The sequence below is a fragment of the Aplysia californica genome, unplaced genomic scaffold (assembly GCF_000002075.1).
Source record: "Aplysia californica isolate F4 #8 unplaced genomic scaffold, AplCal3.0 scaffold00410, whole genome shotgun sequence".
Lineage (NCBI taxonomy): Eukaryota > Metazoa > Mollusca > Gastropoda > Aplysiida > Aplysiidae > Aplysia > Aplysia californica.
In genome coordinates, this window is record NW_004797680.1 from 374,293 (window position 1) to 397,557 (window position 23,265).

At 38.4% G+C, this 23,265-nt stretch overlaps 1 protein-coding gene across 1 annotated transcript in view; it reads right to left on the minus strand.

Moving 5' to 3' along the window:
• The window catches only part of LOC101854592 (myosin-VIIa), a gene marked incomplete at its 5' end in the record, with an annotated part of 41,865 nt that overhangs the window by 12,281 nt on the left and 6,319 nt on the right, over window positions 1-23,265 (minus strand). Inside the window, 13 exon segments of the mRNA XM_013085819.2 lie at window positions 588-702; window positions 2,413-2,521; window positions 4,064-4,216; window positions 8,368-8,429; window positions 10,316-10,410; window positions 11,683-11,849; window positions 12,919-13,019; window positions 14,816-14,997; window positions 15,736-15,887; window positions 16,750-17,021; window positions 20,515-20,655; window positions 21,120-21,347; window positions 22,468-22,641. Of these exon segments, the coding sequence (XP_012941273.2) occupies window positions 588-702; window positions 2,413-2,521; window positions 4,064-4,216; window positions 8,368-8,429; window positions 10,316-10,410; window positions 11,683-11,849; window positions 12,919-13,019; window positions 14,816-14,997; window positions 15,736-15,887; window positions 16,750-17,021; window positions 20,515-20,655; window positions 21,120-21,347; window positions 22,468-22,641 (1,951 nt within the window).

Consider the following 23,265-nt stretch of genomic DNA (forward strand, 5'->3'; position numbering starts at 1 on the left):
CAGTACTCAGTTAATAAGATGCAAAAAGCACAAGAGAGATGTAGCTTTTCAAATACAGTCGAAATTGTCTTTAAGATCATGACCTTCACTTCACTGATGAGGACAAAAGTGGTTGATATAGACAGCTGGCAAATGTCATTATGAAATAGAGAAAACAAAAACAATGGGGGAAGTGGGAAGTGGCCGTCTGTTCAGGTGATTGTCTTGGACAAGTTGCCTTTAGAGCAGAATGACTGTATGCAAGAAATTTTGTTTATTTCAAATTTCCACCCTTTGAAAGGTTTGTTATAGTAAGAATGTTATGGTGCTTGCAACACAATTAGGTAATATAAGTGCTGCGGATAAGAGGGGTTGCAAGAGATAAGCATACACAAAAAGAAGGAAGAGAGATCTGTTTGCTAAAAAAGAACAGCAAACCACACTAGAGCACTCGTCAACCACCCACGTCGCAAGATTTCCCAAGAGCCACTCAGACGACAAAAAAGATCAGCAGAAAAGAAGAGAAAGTGATGTTGTAGTTTCAAACAGTGCCTTTATAAGACTATATAAGACACTTTGAACAAAAAGGGGTAAAATTAGAAAACGACCTTTGTCATTGGCAGTGAAAAACAGACTGTACTCTGAGAATGTCCTCAGCTTCAACCTTGCTGCAATTTCCTTTTTGATGTCAAATATTCTTGTACCACTCGTCACCTCAATGGTCTGACAAGTAGAAAAAATACAATTAAAGTCATCATGAGCCTGTCAACAGTCTGATAAGTTGTACAGAATACAATAAAAGACAACATGAACTTGTCCAAGGCTAGAGAGATAGAGAGAGGGAGAGAGAGAGAGGGGGGGGAAGACAGAGAGAGAGAGAGAGAGAGAGAGAGAGAGAGAGAGAGAGAGAGAGAGAGAGAGAGAGAGAGAGAGAGAGAGAGAGAGAGAGAGAGAAATATAAAATAAGATACATTAAAGGAGATGAACCTAGTGTAACCTTAATTTCTAGGGTGAAGTACAACACGTTGAAAAAATAATTAATAAAAAAATATTTAAAAATAATTAATAAAAAAATATTTACACTTAAAATATTATAACATCCTTTCAATATGTTATTAGGAAAACTAATTTTTTTTAACCTTTTCACCCTGTTGCTCAAAAATAGCCTTGTCAACAACTGGGACCTTTCTCCAGGCACACACACATACGATAGGCAAGGTCTGGCACATGAGAAGCAGCATAAACATACAAAATAAACACAGACTATGTTTTCATAACTACTGCAACAATGATATAATTATATTATGATGAAAAGAGGAGTTAGCTGTTTCATTTTCATTTCCTTAAATATCTGTTTGTCCACTCAAAGATGGGTGTAAGGGTATAGCACCCCTTTCAACACAGTTACTTAGGACAAGAAGTAAAATCTCTCTATGAGATGTCCAGTGGCGGTGGGTAGTGAAGGGCTTACGGGCTTGAGCCCCACACCCCAACCCCTCCACACCCCAACTCTATCCCTTAGTTAATGAAAGTTTCTTAAATAACTAAATAGGCAGTTGAAACCGCCATGATCTCACGCAATGGACACACAGTTATCAGCTTGGCGGCTTGCCCGTTTATCCAATCACTGTTGTCACCGCTTACAACTATAGTAACCTAACAGCCAATCAAATGTCGTTAGGGCTCTGAAAGAATAAGCCAGTTCCCACGCCCGTCTTTAATGAAACTCTTCCTGTAAAAAGGTAGAAGACTTTTAAAAAATAACACTGCACAGAGGGCTCACGCTCTCCCAGCCCTGACAATGGGGTGAAAGTTTACGACACACTTTCCCCAGTGACACAGATGCCTATGCGCCCATTGGGCCTTTGTTAGGCGCGTTCTATTTTCCGCAACAACACAACCCAATCCACCTCATGCACGATGTGTGCTTGGAGAGTTGTGTGTTTGTGCAGCTGAGATTTAACCGTTATTAATTACATTAAACCACTTTTGAGGCAACTTTTTCTTCAGATAAAAACTAATCAGAGAAATTTGGAGGTGAAACGGCTTCGTCCCCACCATCCAGAAGAGCTTAAATTTAACTAAAAACAAAGAGATGGAAGACAAAGGTGACTCTTCTCGTTTGAATGGTTCTCAAAATGCCGTGGCTCGCTGTGAGTATAGAAAAATGATCACTGTTTTGTTCTTATTGCTTGCTTTTTGGTGGTAAAGAAGTGAAAGAAATCTAAGACCCTCCCAAATCTTGGTCCACCCACCGCCACTGGAGATGTCCATCTTCGATAACACAAAGCCATTCAGTTGAGAACCTCAAAATCTCCACAATACAACCTATGTTCAAAAACATCCTGTTGGTGTTTGTGATTCGAGCCAGAATCATTCATTCTATAGTCAAACGTGATATAAGTACTGAGCTAACAGAGCGTCCCCACTCACCTGAACACTCTGATTTGGCAAGCACACTTGTACCCGTACGTTCGGCTGCTGGTGGAGGACCATCTCATGCTCTTGTACATGGGAAGGGTACAGACGACATGCGCCTTTCCTAGAGAAAGTAAAATTAACAAATAACAATATTTTCAAAGTTGCCCAGCATTGATGGCTCTTGCATTCTAGGAAAATAAAACACCTATATTATAGATTCATAAACAACATCATGTGTGTAGGAAAATAGCTCACCTATATTCTTTCAGAATTAGAGGCTAGCAGGAAATTATGTTTCCAAACGGCATATTTCCCGTAATTCCCTGGAAATTAGCACCTTATATTTTTAAACACATGCTATTTTTGTGAAATTTGCACTCTAAAAAAACTATATGAAATTTAAAGAAAATTAGCACCCTAATAATTTGAAACAACATGCCATTTCTGGGAAATTAGTACCCTTATACTTTAAAACCTAAAAAACTGGCCATTTTCAGGAAATTAGCACCCTTAAACATTTTAAACAACAGGATGCTTCCAGAAAAATGGTGGCCCATAACCTACCACAACATTACACTTCCTGGAAAACACTACTACTACTACTGTTCATCATGAAACTTCCAGGAAAATACGAGGGCTGTCCCACGGAAAACCGGAATTTGGCTGTAATTTGAAAACTATTCAATATTTTCACATTCTGTAAACGCACACTTGTAAAACAATCATTTAGAAATTTCCCGATTGAGCACCATGAGCATCGCACAAACCAAACAAGCACAGCAGTTCTCAAAAGATGGCTACCCCCTTGGAAAATTGGTCAAGGGTTGAAGTGAGGTCTGTCATTCGGTTTCTGACCGCAAAAGGTCTCAAACCTCTAGAAATACACACTGAAATAAAGTCAGTTTATGGGGAGAAAGTAATGGCAAAGTCACAGGTATATGAGTGATGTAGTAAGTTCAAAGCCGGGCACTCCGATATCAATGACAAATTGTACCCAGGATCTTGTTTTTCTGCCAAAACTGAGGACAACAAGAGTCGCGTTAACAAACTTATTCAAACAGACAGGCGCCTAAAAATTCGCGAAATTTGCGAGTCGCTAAACATTTCAAAGTCGACTGTCTATAGGATAGAGTTTGATGAGCTGCACTATTGAAAGGTCTCTGTTTGATGGGTTGGGGCCGAAAAAGACCAGCGGGGTCATTTTGCAGCATGGCAACACAAAGCCACACACCGCAAACGTCTCGAAAGACTGGTTCCAAAGGTTCGGCTAGGAAGTTCTACTTCACCCCCCTCACAGTCCTGACTTGGCGCTGTCAAATTATCACCTTTTTGAACCAATGAAACGCCATATTTCTGGACAGCGATTCACCGACGACGAAGACCTCGTGGAAGCCGTGAACGATTGGTTGAAATCCCTTGACGAAAGATTTTTCAGGGAGGGTATCTTCTCCCAGATCCAGCGATGGGAAAAATGTGTCCAGCGGGATGGTGATTACATTGAGAAATAAAGCACATATTGAGGTATGATGTGTTACAGTTTTATTATATTAGGACAAAGATTTTTGCTTTTACGGACCTTTTCCGGTTTTCCGTGGGACAGCCCTCGTACCACCTCCAGAATACACCCCTACATTCTTAAACAAAATCTTTTACACTCTCTTACTTTCTGTTTAACTTCAAGTTGACCTCACAACGATGGGCTAGGGGGTGTTGGGCGGAGCGGATGATGGTCAGTAAGTGGTCAATCAGTTCGTTGCTTGGCTGGCACAATGACGTCAATAGTGTCAACAGCACCCAGCCGCGGTCTTCATTGTTTCTGAAGTGAAAGAGATAAACAAAGACATCTCCTAAATGATCTAGATCAGTGGTTTTCAAAGTGGGCGCTACCGCGGTGGTGACAGTTTGGGGGGGGGCGCTGTAGCAAAATTGGGCGATTGGGGGGCGGTGGTGGGCGTTAAGGGGGTGGTGTGAGATTTTCATGAAATGAAACATAAAAAATGGTGAAAGGAAAGAAGCCACATAAAAAAAAAAAATTTGTAATGTATAACTTAGGCATAGTTTACAATACTACTTATTACTAAGAACTTTCTTTCCCAGCACTCAAAGCCCATATAAAGATGATTCATCCCGGCAAATATGACAAAGATCTGGCATACTTCAAAACTCTAAAGATCAATTTTCAGAAATAAAAATCAATTAAATCGATGTTTGCAGCCGACGTCGATCGAGCTGATGAAGACTTAAAAGCAACTTATAATTTATCTCTGCTAATTGCAAAGGCAGGCAAACCACGTACTCTCGGTGAGGACCTCATGTTACCTGCAATAAGAGAGGTGGTCAGCACAGTCCTGCACCATGCCCCGAGGCTGTGTTGAACGTTCTTGCCATTAAGTGACAATGGATGAGATGTCAGCAAATGTTAAGGAATCATTGTGAAAAATGCTTAAACGACGTGAGTTCAGCCTTCAACTGGATATCGGTTCATAGAGGGTGTGGTAAATAATGCAAGAATTGTTATTTGCGAAAATGTTGGAAACAGATACCAAAGTCGAGTCCATTTTCCAAGTGGTCCAAGAATTTTTCGAGGAGAAACAGATTCCTCTGGCCAACGTAGATTGCCTGTGCAACAAATGGAGCACCGTTGATGACTGGTCGGTACCGTGGATTTAATAGCTTCTTGAAGAAATCAGTCCCTGGAGTACTAACTGTTCGCTGTGTCATTCACAGACAGAATTTGGTGGCAAAAAAACCTGAATGAAAGTCTGCACGACACACTGGCCATTGCCATCAAGTGTGTGAACAAGATCAACGTCCACGTTTTGAACTCGAGATTATTCCAACAGCTGTGCACTGAAAATGACGAGAACCTTCAAGTCCTTTTTTTGCACACTGAAGTCCGGTGGCTCTCAAAAGGAAACGGTTTAACACGATTATTGTTCTGCCTGTTTGACTCTGTGCTGGAGCTTTTTTCAAGAAACAGACAGTGATCTCTGCAATAAACTGAAAGAACACAAGAACAACATTTCGTTTCTCACAGATGTTTTCACAAAGTTAAACCAGTTCAACTTGCAGCTGCAGGGGGATGACACCAACCTGATCAAGGCAAACTCCTTGCTTTCGTCATTCTTGTCGAAATTGGAAATGTTTCCCCGAAACATTGGCAGAAGAGAATTTGCTCAATTTCCTAGCTTGACAGAGACACTGAAAGAAGGGCGGGTTTCTGACGAGGAACTAGAAATATATACTAACCACCTCAGAGATTTTCATGCTGATATGATCGCGAAGACAAGGTTTGTTGATATCTTTTAACTGGAAATTCCAGACTGGGTACTGGACCCACTCAATACTGGAACAGATGGTGACTTGACAGTGGCAATTGAAGAAGAGCTGACAGTGAAAAGTGACTTTGAAATCAAAACCATTTTTCAAAAAGTCGTACCAGTCATTCCGGTTGAAAACTATTGTGCAAGACAAATATCCCTCCCTGTGGGAAAATATCAAGTTGTTGCTCATCGCTTTTCCCACCTCCTGTCTAGTAGAAAGGGGATTCTGTGCAGTGACAAGGTTGCTGACGAAGCAGAGGAAAGAATTAAGGATCACAGAGCGTGGCGATTAGCGTCTGCTACTGACCAATCTGAAACCTGATGTTGATAAGTTGGTTTCGTCTCACCAGGTCCGTATTTCCCATTAAGACAGTGTCAATGACTTATTTGTATATGATTACTCCGTAGTTTACCCTTACTTGATACCTGAATACGTCTTTTCTGTTTTTGGCTTTTCTTTCTTCTTTTTCTAAAGCAAAATACTCACTTGTTTAATAGATTTTGTTATGTGCATGTGCTGCCACTGCTGATGAAATTAATGATGATGATGACGGCGATGATTACGATGATGGTGATAATTACAGACTAAGATCCATGCATACTTTTTCTTTCGTGTGGTTTCTCACATTCGAACGGCTTAATAATAATTTTATGTTCTACAATGGAGATATTTGATATACAAATCTCAGGCAACTTTATTGCAGCACCTTGATGGGAGAAAACGTTTCATAAAAATAATGTCAATCTGTTTTCAAACTAATGATCACTATTTTTGGGTTCTTTTTTTTTTTGTGTTTTGCTTCTGTAAACGTCATAATACATGTTTTACTTTTATTGATGTTAACAACACTGGTCGTTTAATACTGATGACACATATGCATAAAATGACAGTATTTTGTTCTCAGTGCCCTTGCATAACATTGAAGACAAAATGTGTTTTATTATCTCTCGTACACGCTTAATTAAAGTAAGTTTATTCAGTGTTTAAGGCCATTAGCCCCCATCACATGGCACAAAACATTCATTTGATAAATAATGTTTCCATAATGAATAGGTAAAAGTTGTGCACATATCTCTTATCATGAGACAAACATTGCATATTTCTGTCACTGGGCTAAGTCAGGCTGGGAGGAATTAACAATTTCCTTTGATGGACAAAGTGTGAACAATAGAAAATAAAGTGAAATTCATCTTCAATTTCATGAGAGTTACACCTCTCACATAAGGGCGAATTAGTTAATTTCCACCGATAGAGATTGTTATTTAGTGGAAGGCTATGAGTTTTTAACAAAGCTACGATTCTTCTTTTCCAATACCGTGGAAGGTTGGTGATATATTCAGCTGAAACGGAATAGTAAGAGAGAATAAATTATACTTGCGACAGACTTCTTCCTCTATGTTCTGCACAGAATGATCAACAAGTCTACTTTTTTACTTCACTGAGAAAGAGTCTAGTGCTTCCAACAATTTGAGAAAACCAGGCATATCCAAAACCCAGGGAAAATAATGTTTTTAACTTCCGTAGCCAAGTTGACTCTGCCCAGTGCACAGGAACGATATAATTGCATCTAACATTTCTTTGAATATCTGTCATTTTCTAAGTGTTTAAGTCTGCACCAGAATTTAATGACACAATGCATGTAATCAGAACATAAGTTTAAGACTCTGTAAAGATGGTGATTTGTGACCCAACTAAAATTCAGAACCAAATCATTAGAATTTAGGCACTTCATTTTGTACCCTACTTTTTGAGCTCTCTCTTTATTTGTGATTGTTATTATATTATGCATGTTGTTATGTCATATTGACGGTTGGGGCGGAGTAGGGGGCACTAGGACTCGGCTGGGTGAAAAAGGGCGACAAAAGTTTGAAAACCACTGATCTAGATTATGTTGTAAAACATTTACAATGTATTTGGAGAGAGAGAGAGAGAGAGAGAGAGAGAGAGAGAGAGAGAGAGAGAGAGAGAGAGAGAGAGAGAGAGAGAGAGAGAGAGAGAGAGAGAGAGAGAGAGAGAGAGAGAGAGAGAGAGAGAGAGAGAGAGAGAGAGGAGAGAGAGAGAGAGAGAGAGAGAGAGAGAGAGAGAGAGAGAGAGAGAGAGAGAGAGAGAGAGAGAGAGAGAGAGAGAGAGAGAGAGAGAGAGAGGGCACTATGGATTCTCCCCTTGGTGTGTCACCTAACATCCAACATTTTCCTTGCTCCCAAGCAACGGGATATTATACATGAGAGCCATTCCATGTTTCAGTTGTCTCCAAGTGTCATTACTTTTGAAAATTCCAAAGTGTTTCTAGATACCTTCTATCTATTGATTAATTTAGAGTAATACGTTTTTTGGTTAAAATGTAGATGAAGGTTGTCTCTAACAAAAAACAAGATATAGAAAGACTTTATAATTTAGATTTTTTTTTAGCAACTCCTTCCCCCCCCCCCCCCCCCCTCTGCAAACACAATTTAGATCATTTAGGAGGTGGGCTATGACCATGCCTGAAAAGGCCAACGTAAGCTGAGAGGGATACAACATCCTCGATGAAAATACTCCCCTCATTCGGGAATAAAATAAAGTCTCCTGTGTGTGACAGCAAAGCACTCAAATTATGAGCTACAACACAGATGCCAGCCTTAACAGTGTAAAAATATGGCTTACTTGTCTGGATTGTTTGTTACTTGCTTGATGACTTGGCAGTAGATTTCATCCCTCATGTATTTCTGAGGAAATGAATACAACATCATTCTTAGTTTTGAGGAAAAGATATTTCATCATTAAAAGGGCTTGAAAAGACAATTCTGCAACACATGTCACAAAGAGATAGAAAGATTATTTTTAGCTTAAGTACTAGTTTTATGACTCTTGCTGCAAAAAACTGTTAATATAATTTCTAAAAATAAGAGGAGTTACTAGTGAGTAACGTACAAAGAAAAGGAGCAGGAAAGGTAAGGACGACAGATGTTTGATAAGAAAAAAGGAGCAAACCACATCAGAACACCCCTCCCCCCCCAACCACCTGCAAAGAGAATGTGTGGATAATATTTGAGAAAGGAAATGTAATTCTGCTAATATACTAATACCAGTGGGACAGGCAGAAGTCCTAATAAGAAAGAAATCAACATATCAACATTCCAGAAAAGGACGTACAAAATTTAAAAAAAAATTGAATAGACAAATTGATTTCAAGTATAAGTAGGGATTATCTTTTAGACTCTCCGAACTCACTATTTTTTGTTGACTACATACAAATATGTTTTTTGGGAATAATTCGAAGAGCTTATAAACACTAATTACTTCAGCATTCATGTTCCACGACAGCTCACACCACATCACATCCACATGTTTTCAAAACCATTTCACTCTCACCTTCCACCACACAGAAATATACAGTAAAGACAATGCTCACCTGAACCTGCCCACTGTTTTGTTTGTTTGTTTGTTTTTTTAATGTAGGTGTTTTAGACCCCCATCAATATAATTAAGATAATTAAGGAGGCAGTCTTCGACCCTGCTTGTCAAGGTCAACCTGGGCTGAGAAGGAATCTACGTCTTAGCAGAAAGAAGAAAGACCGAAATTCTCGATAAAAATTCTCCCCAGGAATCAATTTCAGTTCCAATGCGTGCATCAGCGAAGTGCCTACACCACTGATGCCAGTCTGTGTTCCACCAGACAGAGGTTGAAGTAGAAACAAAACCTAATCTTTGAGGACCAAATAGAAGGGCTACATATTCAATATAAATGAAGAGACGAAAATAAAGTAGTAAAATACAACTTATTTTTTTGACAGTAGTACATTGTTTTGAGATTATATTCAAAATACTGTCAAACCTGTCCAAAATGACTACCCGTTGTTGAGGAGAAAAGTGGTCATCTAACACAAGTTTTCCTCTTGGACAGTGTCATTATAAATAGGAAAAAACACAAAGGGATAAGTGAGAAGGGTTGTTTGTACATATGTGGTTGTCTTGAACAGGTGATCATTAGAGCAGGTTCGACTGTGACTGGAAATTTGAAATAGATGAAGACAATAATAACAGAGAAGTGGATATGTGAAGCTGATGATGTTGAGAACTAGGTCAGGATTTGTCTGACTTTTGGATTATTTCTTTGCAATTTGTGCTTTGCTACATCAATGTTTTCAGGGATTTAGATAATACTGCTGGTATTGTTTTTGTCTAAAGGTTCTGTTTTTCCTGTAAATTCCTGATTTGATAACAAGATGCAATATGCAATAAAGAAAGATAACAGGGCCTTCTGGTTGCTTATTTCTCGGTATCAGTGTTATCCAGGTAACAAAATTTTGTCAGCTCCTCCTCCCTCTTCTTCTTCTTCTTCTTCTTCTTCTTCTTCTTCTTCTTCTTCTTCTTCTTCTTCTTCCTCTTCCTCTTCCTCTTCCTCTTCCTCTTTCTCTTTCTCTTCTTCTTCTTCTTCTTCTTCTTCTTTTTCTTTTTCTTCTTCTTCTTCTTCTTCTTCTTTTTCTTCTTCTTCTTCTTTCTTTTTTCTTAAACCCTTTTAGACAGAACAGAGGCTTCTAGAGCAAGATACACGACAGAGAGATTCTTAGTAAGAATAGCACATTCTATTCACCCTCAAATGTTCACTCACATTTCTTCTTGCAGGCTCCAGAATCCAGTCTTTACACAGGTTGTAGTTTGCCATTTCATCATTGATGACCAGGTTCATCATATAAGACTGAAGGCTTACTTTAGGTCAAGAAAAAATCTTAAAATTTGTATAGCCATGAGGTAAGTTTGTAATAGATTTAAGTTTGGTGAGAATTTTTTAGCACTTGCAACACAATTAGTCAAAAAGGAGTTGAAGATTAGACGTGTCACAAGAGAGCGGCTTATACAAAAAACACAAGGAGAGAAATAAGGATCATAGATGCTTTATAGGAAAGAAGTAGCAAACCATTCCAGAGCATCCACTACACATCCACCAATAGTCTTTAATTGCAAAATAAACTTATAAAAAGAGAAAAAACATTTAATCAACTCTACCTACACCCCTTCCTCTCCTCATCTATCTCTAAAACACTCAGTAACCCACTACTCCTACCACCAGTAACGGCACGAAAAGAAACAAATATCAAATATCTACATTATTAATTAAGAAATCAACCTTTTCCCATATTTAACTATGATTCATAAATTTGAGAATAGTTTAAACATTTTTTAAAAAATGTATTTTACACCCCCATTGACACAATTTAGATCATTTAGGAGGTGGACTTTGATCCTGCCTATCAAGGCCAACCCTGGCTGAGAGGTTTATAATGTCCTAGCAGAGAAGCTAAGATACTCAATAAAAATTCTCCCACACTGACCTTGAACTCTGGTTTTCTGGCTGCAATAGAGAAGTGCCTTACCGCTACACCACAGAATAGAGTTGGGTCGAGCTCGCTAAACCAGCGTCCACAAGTAACGAACTACTTGCTGGCACTACACGCAAACGAGCGGATGGGTAACGAGCCTCCCCCCCCCCCCCAAAAAAAACAACCTTTGGGAATTCTTCGCCTTTGCAAATATTAGAACCTACAGAGAGTGACCCACACACGAGGTGAAAAGTTACACATATAGTACTACGTCACCAGCCTCTCTCACTCCCTGTGGTACCGCTAGTTGCTTGAAACACTAGGCTTTATTAACAAATAATAGACGATGGGTCTAACCTTGCGTCGAGTATCTCGTCTGCTAGAATTCGCCCGTTCGCCCACCCGCTCAGTGAATAAAATTGTGGAGTGGACCCAAGAAATGTACTGACTTGAGGCTGGAGGTCAGCAGTCCGCTCGCTGAGAGAGTAAAATTGAGGAGCGGACCCAAAAAAACTAACTGTCTTGAGGCTCGTAGTCCGCTCGCACGGCCGTCTATTACCCGCTCGCTCTGACTGAGTCCACGAGTAACAAACCCGTCCGTCCGCTCACCCAAACTCTACCACAGACACTGGTATACGTATTCTGTAATCAAGGATATAAGCAAAAGCATGGCAAGCCAGTTTGCGAGTATCGTCTCGGTGGCAGGTACGCTTCAGCAAAGGCTTTTTGAGGCCGTCTTTGCTGTAACTCCACAGTGCATCGTTCTTGTCTCTCTTGAAGGATGCTTTGCTAAGGAGTTTGGTGACAGTACTCTCAGTGGTAGGTCTGAAGAAAGAATGTAATTGATACAAACAAATAAAATGACAATTCATGCACTAGACAATTTACTATTGACATTTACTGGGATCTTCCTCGCTCCACCCAAGTAGGAAAGAGTACCCGGCTCCTGACAGCAAAAGATTTCATCAATTTGTTAGTGTTTTAGCACATGTCATCCACTACTTGCACTGTATACTTTTCTTCTAGGGTCCACTGGAGTAATAATGCAGGTAGTTTTAAAGCCCACAGAGCATGTTGTAGAGCCTGTATATGTACTATATAAATTCAATTATTTATTATCATAATTATTACCATTATTACTATTATCATCAATATTATTATTATTATTATTATTATTATTATTATTATTATTACTATTCAAATTCCGTTGAAGAGATTGTGTAAAGAGATTGTGGGCTTTATAACAATGTTTTCCTCTTTACTGTATTAAATTCATAAAATAATTTCCCTTAGTGTCCATCTTTCAGATCCACTCTTTATTTCCAATCAGCCTCTGTGTCTTTATCTTCTTTCTCCTCTCTATTTCATCCTTTTTTCGCAATATGAAGACAAAAACAAGCCTTATCCCTGGGGGAATCAAACCCTGGTCTATCACATGACATGGGATACTTACCACTATAACTACTGATGACACACATCTTTTACTGCAAAATCATAGATATTAGATATATATATATAAATATGTGATAAAATGGTTTAAATATGAATCTCAGTTTGTGCATGCAAAGGACTCTTTCAACAGCCATGAAGCAAGGTGCAGAGAAAGTGAATTGTTGCATTCATTAGCATGTCACCCAGAGCAAAAGGATAATGGGCCAGAGTTTTATGTTATACAATTGGTGAAAAAGGAACAAAATAAAAATAAATAAATGTCTGTTATTGTAAGCTACAAAAATAAAGATGGTCTAGATTGCACTTTGTCTTTTAGTGCAATTAGAATTTTATAATATCAATCAGTTTTCGAGCCTGTTGGTAAAAATAATTTGGAGTTCGCCTTATTAGAATACGATTATTATATGTAGTAGTTGTTGTACAAGTTTACGGAGTTTCTCACCTAAAATATGACTTTGCATACTGCTGCAGCGTTTGCCGGGGCTGTCTATCATCCTTCACAAACCGGCTGGCGTCTTTGCGTATCTGAGAGGTCAGTGTTGCCTGGGTAAAGATGGGGAAAAGGACTTAGCTTAGTTTTAGCATGAGTTTCATGGCACTAGCAGAATAACCTAGTCATTTAAGTGCTGTAGATTAGAGATTTTATTGGGGAGTGAAATACAAAGAAAAAAAGGAGAGATACGGACAATAGGTGTTTGGCAGGAAGAGCAAACAACATCAGAATACAAACCACTCATGGGGAATGAAAGATATGCCATAATGAGTTCAAATGTCATATGAGCGCACAAAACTATCCTCATACACCTTCAATACAATATAACATCTCTCCTGCATCCATTGTATCTATGCACCATCTGCTTAAGATTATATAAATATACCTAATGCAGCGGGAGAATATGCGAGCTTCACCATCATAAAATGCTAGTGTATGAATACAACTCACATGTGAGAGATGTTGTTATTTTAGACAAAAGAACACATCACACCAGGCCCAAAGCAACAGCAACAACCAACACAACAACAAAAAGTTAAATGTTTCATCTTTCAGGTCCTTCAAGAATTCTAAAAAGCCAAAAAGATGTTTCAACAAGGTCAAGAAACAACACCGACAATAACAGCAACAACAACAATGGCTATAACATAACATAAACCAGTATTTCAGATTTTAATTAAAATTAAAAGCATCAATAATAACAGCAACAATAAGAAAACTACAGGTTTTTCAGCTTTCTAAGGACAGCAACAACAACAGCAACAACAACAACAATAACAACAAAACAACAACAACAATAATAACAACAACAACAACAATAATAACAACAACAACAAGAAAATTACAAATACTGCAACTTTCCAATAAAATCCGACCATTGACTCCTACCCTAGAGACTCCATTCATATTTACACAGATGCGTTAGTCTTCAAGGGAACTATAAATTATAAATGCAGGCTTTGGGGTAAGTATTGAACATCCTGATAAAACATGTGAAGAACTATTTGATGCATGTGGTACTTCTTGCACAAATACAAATTACGATGCTGAGGCCATCGCCATTGAAGTAGCAATCCTCCACCTGACCAATATTTTCATAATATATCCAAATAAAATCGAGGACACTTTTATCTTCACAGACGGAAAATCAGTACTCCAAGCTTGGGAAAACATGAATTTCGAAAGCCCAGCCTGCCTATCCGTGGCTCAAACAATCAACACCTTCATACAGACCTATGCCATGGACCTGACTTTACAGTGGATACCTGGCCACAGCAAGATCCCAGGAAATGACAGAGCAGACACCCTTGCCAAGAAGGGAGCATCACAAACACAACCTCAAAACCCAGTATCACAACAGACAGTCCAGAACATCATCAAATGCAACACCAGGGAACAGTGGCTGAATGGATGGGCAATGGGCAAAACTGGAAGAACTGTATTTGCACACATGACTGCTCCCAACTCAAAAGATGCAAAAAATTCCCTGAGTTGAACAGAACAAGTCACGATCTTTAGCCTGTGAACACAGCACATCCCATTGAATTTCTACTTAAATAAGATCCGCAAGGATACCCTACCCGACTGCCCGGTGTGTGACTGCCAGGATGATAAGTATCACACCACCTCTTTACCTGCCCTGCACTTTGCGACCTGCATAGCACCTACCTACTGCCTCCCCAGACATCGGAAATACTCTATGCAGCGACAAAACACAGCTGATAAAAACCTGTAAATTCCTTGCCATACCCACAGGCCGAAGGGATAGAACTCAAATGGCTGCTGGATTGGAAAAGTAAAGTAAGTCCAATAACATCAACAGCAAAAACAACAAAAAGGAAATTACCAGTATCTCAGCTTTCAGATCCCCAGCAACGGGCACAATGTACAGAACATTTCTGGGCACCTCACTGGCCTTCCCGGTGCGCTGACTCGTCACACTGACCATCTCAGAGCCTTTCAGATCTCCCACACTCTGGCGGAGCTGCAACACATCTCCTTTTACAATGTTCATTCCATCCGGACCATCTGCACATAATGATGAAAGGTCAAGGTTATAGGGCGATATTTCATTACTCGTTATTCCTTCTGTTGAAGGGCTAACATGACAACGCAGTAATTTCCTTTGAAAGCCAAGTTTAAAAACTGTGTCACTTTTATTAGAAGTTTTACATTAAGCAACTTTAAGCAGTGTATCTGCTTCTCCTTCATTCTTGAATTAACAGTTTTTACAATAAAATGCCTAGAGCATGCTGTAGAATGTGGATATTTTGCTATATAAATGTAACCAATATCATTTTTATAATCAAAACTGTCTTTATTCAAATTTTACCCAAAAGACAAGGAAGCATTAGTAGCTGGATTTCTAAAACATTTGGATAATGATGCAGATGACCAAGGTTCAATAATCTTCATCACAACTCTGGCTGCTTAGGGAGTTTGAAAGGCCGTTGCCCCCACTGTTAGAAACAGGCTTGATTCTGCAGATTCTGATTCTTCAATAACTGAACTGTGTTAAAAGAGGAGCAGGCCTACATTCTTGCTGAATCTCAACCTTCGAGTACAGAGAAACAGATTTCAAATGACTTGAAAAAGGCAGGGGGGTAATGAAAGTCTGTCATCTCACTGGCCAGTGGTTGATGGCTGTCTTGGATGACTGACGATACCACTAAGCTGCCACTCTTTGAAAAAGTCTATGATGAAGGTGGTGATTTGTATCTAGCTGGGTGTTTTACTCATACAAAGGCAATTACAAGCACAAAATACCTAAGGGGGTGAGGGCCTGAACAGCCACAGCACACATTGACTTCTTCTTCAGCTCCTCAAGGAATGTTGTGATTTGAAGATACAGCACCTCAGCACTAGGTGAGCTCAAAGTATACTCATCCATGCTTGCCAAAACAAGAGTGAGAGAATGTCTGAAAAGGAACAGAACAAAACAACTTGATTGAAGAAAAAGAAAACATAATAATAATAATAATAATAATAATAATAATAATAATAATAATAATAATAATAATAATAGTAATAATAATAATAATAATAATAATAATAATAATAATATAATAATAATAATAATAATAATAATAGTTCTAACAATAATTCATGTATTCATCATACACACTACAACTTGTAGCGTCTTTCCATTTCCTAAAATGAAACGTGAACATAGAAACTACATTTAACTGCATCTAACTGTATTGCTAAAATATTTTATTAGCAGAATAATACTTTCAACTTTACAAGTTGAAATACAATGTTTGCACATGCTGGCATTATTTGACCTAGATATATATGACTAAACTTCAAGTACAATAATAAATGTTCGACATAATTTCACATCATTAAATCTAAAGCAACAAGGCTTAAAGTTGGCCACATTTCACTAGGACATGATAAAAGATTATAGGCCTACTGTAATCCTTTCCCCCTTAACTCACACATACGCACACACACACACAAACAGTTACAAATACACACGCACACTTACACACATGCATGCAAGCATGCAAGCACAAACACAAACACACACAAACACACACAAACACACACACACACAAACACACAGACATGCACATACACACACATACACACACACACAAAGAAACACACAGAGAAACACACACACGTACACACCCACATACACACACACACACACACACACTCACACACACACACACACAGGCTCACACATCTTTAAACGATAAAAATATCACTTTGGTAACATTTCCCAACCATATTCTAAAATACCTCACCATACGACCACCACATAAGACTGACCTAGCTTTACTCGTGTTCACTATCTCCGCAAAGGGAATCTGCATCTTCAGTGAATCCTGCTGGTCTATGATAAAAAGCCCTTTGTTGTTCAAGGCCAGCACAACATCCTGTAGCTGCAGACTACCACCAGAAAACTTGCTGATGTCGTAGTACCGTGAGAACAGGATGTAGAATCTTTCCATTGCGTATTTCACAATCGTTGCTTTTACTTGCGCTTCCATGGAACGACCCACTCCCAATTTCAGAGTTTTGAACATGGCTTTTGCCTTTTCCTATAAAAAAGCAAACATAATTAACATGGTCAAACATAACCTGCAAATTATTTTATATCATGGTTCGCAATTCATCTTTCTGCTTGTGTGCTCTAAAAAAAAACTATATTATTCTGGTCTTTTTTCATCAACCGTCAGTTAAGTTCTTTAAGTAGGTTAATATTAGTCTACCTCCACCTCTTTTGCCTTCCATTGTTCTATTTTTCTAACTGGAGCAAGACACTAATACCTCAAATGGTATTTACATGTACACACTTTTACCTACAAGGCAACTGTGATCAGCAAAACAATTTAGTTGAACTAACTATAAATTATAGGCCAGTGCTTTTTTTTTTACTTCGGACCCAAGTCTTTGAACATATATATTTTCAAAAGGCTGAAACTCCACTTATTGTAGGCTACTAATATGTTCTGCGAAAGCACATTGAGCATTGTAAATTATGGAAATGCGCTATATAAATGCCCATGTATAATTATTATCATTTTTATTAGTTGTAGTGGTGATGTTTGAGGCCTTTATGCAGATACCGCTAGTATTAATACCCTAGGAACAGTACTTGTCTCTTCTAAATTGTTTTTAATTAGTGACCACCGCCTCATTTGATTTCTCTTCCCCCAAAGAAATTCTGAATAGTCTCGTAAGTAACCACATTTCTATTGCCTCTAGTTTATTTTAACTATCTTTCGTAATTGCCCAGTATTCACAGGATATTGAAAAGTTGACCATAAGTGGTCACACAAAAAGCAAAACAGTCAAAATGAAAAAATAATGTTATTCTTCCTTTTGTGTGTCACTGATAATCAATTCTTTATCTCCAAGACCTGAAGAAATTTGGTTGATTTCCACTCTATACCCCAAAGCCACCAAATGCTGCTTCTACGTTCTTCTATTCAGATGCATGTGTTCTGCACCAAAGCCCAGTATGATACCAACTGAGCTATTGATGTATCTTATATAAGGCTCAAGATCACACTATCTGCTGCCCCTTAGGTAACATCTGGGTTGCTAATTTCAAAGAGATATGTGTCACAATGCAGTGAAATCAGGTGCTCATCAGTTTTGGGGGCATATGGAGTTATTGGCATCATCTTAAATCTTAGTCATTTGTCTTGTTTTCAATAACAAAACTATCCATCTATACTCTACAGAATAAAGCTATTTGGTTGCTACCGAAGCAGGATAGGGGTCGCCTGGTTTCAGAGGCAAAATTAAAATGAAAATGGCCACCAAAGTTTGGTGACCTCAAAAGCTTAAGAGTCCTTGGAAACTGTAAATTTACATTTCTTGTGCCTTTAATCAATGTATTCCAGTAAAATCCATGCAGCAATGTATTTTTAAAAGGACATAAAAGGTACTGAGCCAAGAAATTAAAATGTGATATAAATAGCATAACAGGAAGAAAAATGCAGATTTCTTCAATTTTATTATTTTGACTAGTGCATGATTTCAACATGATGCCTCATATATGTATCACAGAACAGAGGTGTAAGCTGATAAAAGACAGAGAGAGCCTCATCTCTCCACCTCACAGGCAGGAGAGTAATCATATAAAGGGGGAAAAAAACTTTGTTACAAACAAAAGCTTACATCATAGTAGTTATCTGGCTTCTTCTCGAGTTCATTCTGAGGGACAAAGTCTGTGATGAAGGAAGAAAGCTTCGAAAAGTCTGGGTCTTGAGGATTTTCCATGTAGTAGAATTTTGTGAGGAGCTCCACAAGCGCTTCCTCCTACAGATGAGACAAAGAGATGAAGAGTTATACAGAAAGTATTGATTGACTGTGCAGGTTTCATGTCCTTATTGACACAACTTTATAATAATAATAATGACATTATCAAAATTTCACTATAACAATTATGTAATAATAATGATATAATGATGATGACGATGATGATGATGATGATGATGATAATGATGATGATGATGATGATGAAAATAATAATAATAATAATAATGACAATAATAATGACAATAATAATAATAATAATAATTATTATTATTATTATTATAATTATATAGGGCCTAATAATAAAAATAATAATAATTATTATTAATGATGATTTTAGAAGAGAACCCTGCCCATTGGGATATTTGGTAAAATAAACTTCTTGAAAACAGGAATGAACTAACAACGCTTCAACTGGTGATGCATGTGGTGGTGATACATGACATAAAAACACACAGAAAACTCACCTTTTCCAATCTGTACTCTCCGAGGGTGAGACCCCGTTTCACCTGGTGATACATGAGGTCCGTGCACACAGGATCCCATCCTGGGACATACCATGGGGTGAACAGTTCTCTGCGAAAGAACAGCCGCCAGAGGGCATTGCTTTCTCGTATACCCATCAATTTGGTATGCTGTTCACACTCAGAGATTGCATCCAAGACTCGATGCTGACCATTTCCAAGGCAGGAGATCTAAGAACATAAATAATATAAATTTTTTTTTTAGATATAGAAATGTTCACAAAGATTTAGATGGAAAAACACTGGAGCTATGTGGAGCACTCTTTCACTGTTCATACAACATTTTTAAAATATCATTGTCTCCATTGTGGCTTCGGTGGCCTAGTGGTTAGGCTACCAGACTCGTAATTGTGAGGTTGCGGGTTTGGGGGTTCGAGCCCCGGGCCCGTCATTGTGTTCTTGGGAAAGGCACTTAACAGGAATTTTCCTCAATTCACCCTGGTGGGAATGGGTACCCAGCCATAGATAGCGGAAGATCTTGTCAGTATGATAGTGTTATAGCGCCTATAAATCACTAGGCCTATTATTATTGCTATAGGCTATATGACAATATCAGAACATAAAGTTTGTCTCTGACAAGACAAAGTTAAATGAGTGGGAAGCCTTGAAAACTCTCAAAACAACCCATTACAAGTACTACTGGCTGAGAAAGTGTTTTTCTGGTTATAAAAGATGTACATTAATACAATGTCATAATTGTTTTTGCTCATCAGTTTTGGGGGCATATGGAGTTATTGGCATCATCTTAAATCTTAGTCATTTGTCTTGTTTTCAATAACAAAACTATCCATCTATACTCTACAGAATAAAGCTATTTGGTTGCTACCGAAGCAGGATAGGGGTCGCCTGGTTTCAGAGGCAAAATTAAAATGAAAATGGCCACCAAAGTTTGGTGACCTCAAAAGCTTAAGAGTCCTTGGAAACTGTAAATTTACATTTCTTGTGCCTTTAATCAATGTATTCCAGTAAAATCCATGCAGCAATGTATTTTTAAAAGGACATAAAAGGTACTGAGCCAAGAAATTAAAATGTGATATAAATAGCATAACAGGAAGAAAAATGCAGATTTCTTCAATTTTATTATTTTGACTAGTGCATGATTTCAACATGATGCCTCATATATGTATCACAGAACAGAGGTGTAAGCTGATAAAAGACAGAGAGAGCCTCATCTCTCCACCTCACAGGCAGGAGAGTAATCATATAAAGGGGGAAAAAAACTTTGTTACAAACAAAAGCTTACATCATAGTAGTTATCTGGCTTCTTCTCGAGTTCATTCTGAGGGACAAAGTCTGTGATGAAGGAAGAAAGCTTCGAAAAGTCTGGGTCTTGAGGATTTTCCACGTAGTAGAATTTTGTGAGGAGCTCCACAAGCGCTTCCTCCTACAGATGAGACAAAGAGATGAAGAGTTATAGAGAAAGTATTGATTGACTGTGCAGGTTTCATGTCCTTATTGACACAACTTTATAATAATAATAATGACATTATCAAAATTTCACTATAACAATTATGTAATAATAATGATATAATGATGATGACGATGATGATGATGATGATGATGATAATGATGATGATGATGATGATGAAAATAATAATAATAATAATAATGACAATAATAATGACAATAATAATAATAATAATAATTATTATTATTATTATTATAATTATATAGGGCCTAATAATAAAAATAATAATAATTATTATTAATGATGATTTTAGAAGAGAACCCTGCCCATTGGGATATTTGGTAAAATAAACTTCTTGAAAACAGGAATGAACTAACAACGCTTCAACTGGTGATGCATGTGGTGGTGATACATGACATAAAAACACACAGAAAACTCACCTTTTCCAATCTGTACTCTCCGAGGGTGAGACCCCGTTTCACCTGGTGATACATGAGGTCCGTGCACACAGGATCCCATCCTGGGACATACCATGGGGTGAACAGTTCTCTGCGAAAGAACAGCCGCCAGAGGGCATTGCTTTCTCGTATACCCATCAATTTGGTATGCTGTTCACACTCAGAGATTGCATCCAAGACTCGATGCTGACCATTTCCAAGGCAGGAGATCTAAGAACATAAATAATATAAATTTTTTTTTTAGATATAGAAATGTTCACAAAGATTTAGATGGAAAAACACTGGAGCTATGTGGAGCACTCTTTCACTGTTCATACAACATTTTTAAAATATCATTGTCTCCATTGTGGCTTCGGTGGCCTAGTGGTTAGGCTACCAGACTCGTAATTGTGAGGTTGCGGGTTTGGGGGTTCGAGCCCCGGGCCCGTCATTGTGTTCTTGGGAAAGGCACTTAACAGGAATTTTCCTCAATTCACCCTGGTGGGAATGGGTACCCAGCCATAGATAGCGGAAGATCTTGTCAGTATGATAGTGTTATAGCGCCTATAAATCACTAGGCCTATTATTATTGCTATAGGCTATATGACAATATCAGAACATAAAGTTTGTCTCTGACAAGACAAAGTTAAATGAGTGGGAAGCCTTGAAAACTCTCAAAACAACCCATTACAAGTACTACTGGCTGAGAAAGTGTTTTTCTGGTTATAAAAGATGTACATTAATACAATGTCATAATTGTTTTTAAAAAAGAAATAGTAAGGCTTCTATAAAAGTGAATTCATATCAAAGATAGTGAATAACAAGATGGGCCACTCAGCCAAAAAAGTGTCCGCAGGAAGTATGCTCTTTGCTTCAGATGGCGCTGCAGTCTGTTTTGAAGCTCTCTTTCGTTTTTCCAGAAGAAGAATAGGAATAGCACCTCCTTGCGTGCGCAGAACGACTGCTGTTCATCAGCAGTTCGGGTACGTTCAGTGCAGAGTTTTAGTTTTTTAAAATTTTAATGACCTCTCGCCTTTCATTCTAAAGTCAAATTAAACGAAGAAAACCATCACCCTTTCCTCCGGTAGAGGTTTTTTGTCAGCGTAACCATTTTTTAAAAGCGTTCTTCCGAAATTTATCCCAAAACTTGCTAGTTTCACTTTGATTTTTTAAAACTCAAGTAGGGTAACTCTGTTCGCAAAGAGTGCGCTTTTGTAAAGAGGGCGCCACCAAATTTTGAGGACACTTTTTTAATTGGCTCAAAGAGAGAAGTGGCCCATCTTGTTATGTACTATCATTGATTCATATATATACCTATCAGTGTACCTGCAACATAAAGAAAGAGACTTACTTTTGATTGTAGAGACACATACAATGAGTAGCCAATGGTGTCGGCAAGACCGAGCCGCTCGCTGATGTTTCGGATGAGTTCAACAACTGTTGTGGCAGAATCAACCTCGCACAGCAGCCGGTTGCCATTCATCAGTGTGATGGGAACCAGAAGAGGTTTACCGTTCTTTGCAGACTGGGGGAGGGGGGGGGGGGGGGGGAGTCATCAAGTTACAACATTTTTTTGGTTTTATTCTCTTTTAAAAAATTATACAAGTGTTTTTTTTCTTATTCAGAGGACTTCCAGAAGCTGTCATCCTTCAAACTGATAATTTGAAGTGATAACTTTTAATGATAGTCATGAAAGTAGGAATTCTATGCTCTCATCTTCAAAATTCAGATAGGTAAGGAGAGGGGAAGCTTTGACCCTGTCAGTCAGGGCCAACCCAGAATAAAAAAACATCTTTTCCATGTGGGAGTGTGATGTCAAGGGACATGACTCTTGTCTTTACTGTGGGGACAAGATTATTAAGGGAGTGGCACGCCCGTGGATGACGTCAAATGCACCACGGGAACCTAGATGGAGATCGTCTGAGAGACTCACTGAGAGATTCAGTCGGACTCAGAACCATGACAAGGCAACACTTATCTTGGACGGGGGCCCCCTGACAGACCCGACTCATCACACCGCCAGGTAACTTTACATGGGAGTTGAGCTATGCCTTCTGCAAATAATGGCAAAATGCCACGCCACTACACTATGAAGTCGATTCTTACCAGCAGGGTAAAGAGAGTTAAGTAAAAGAAATAATGGCAAGTA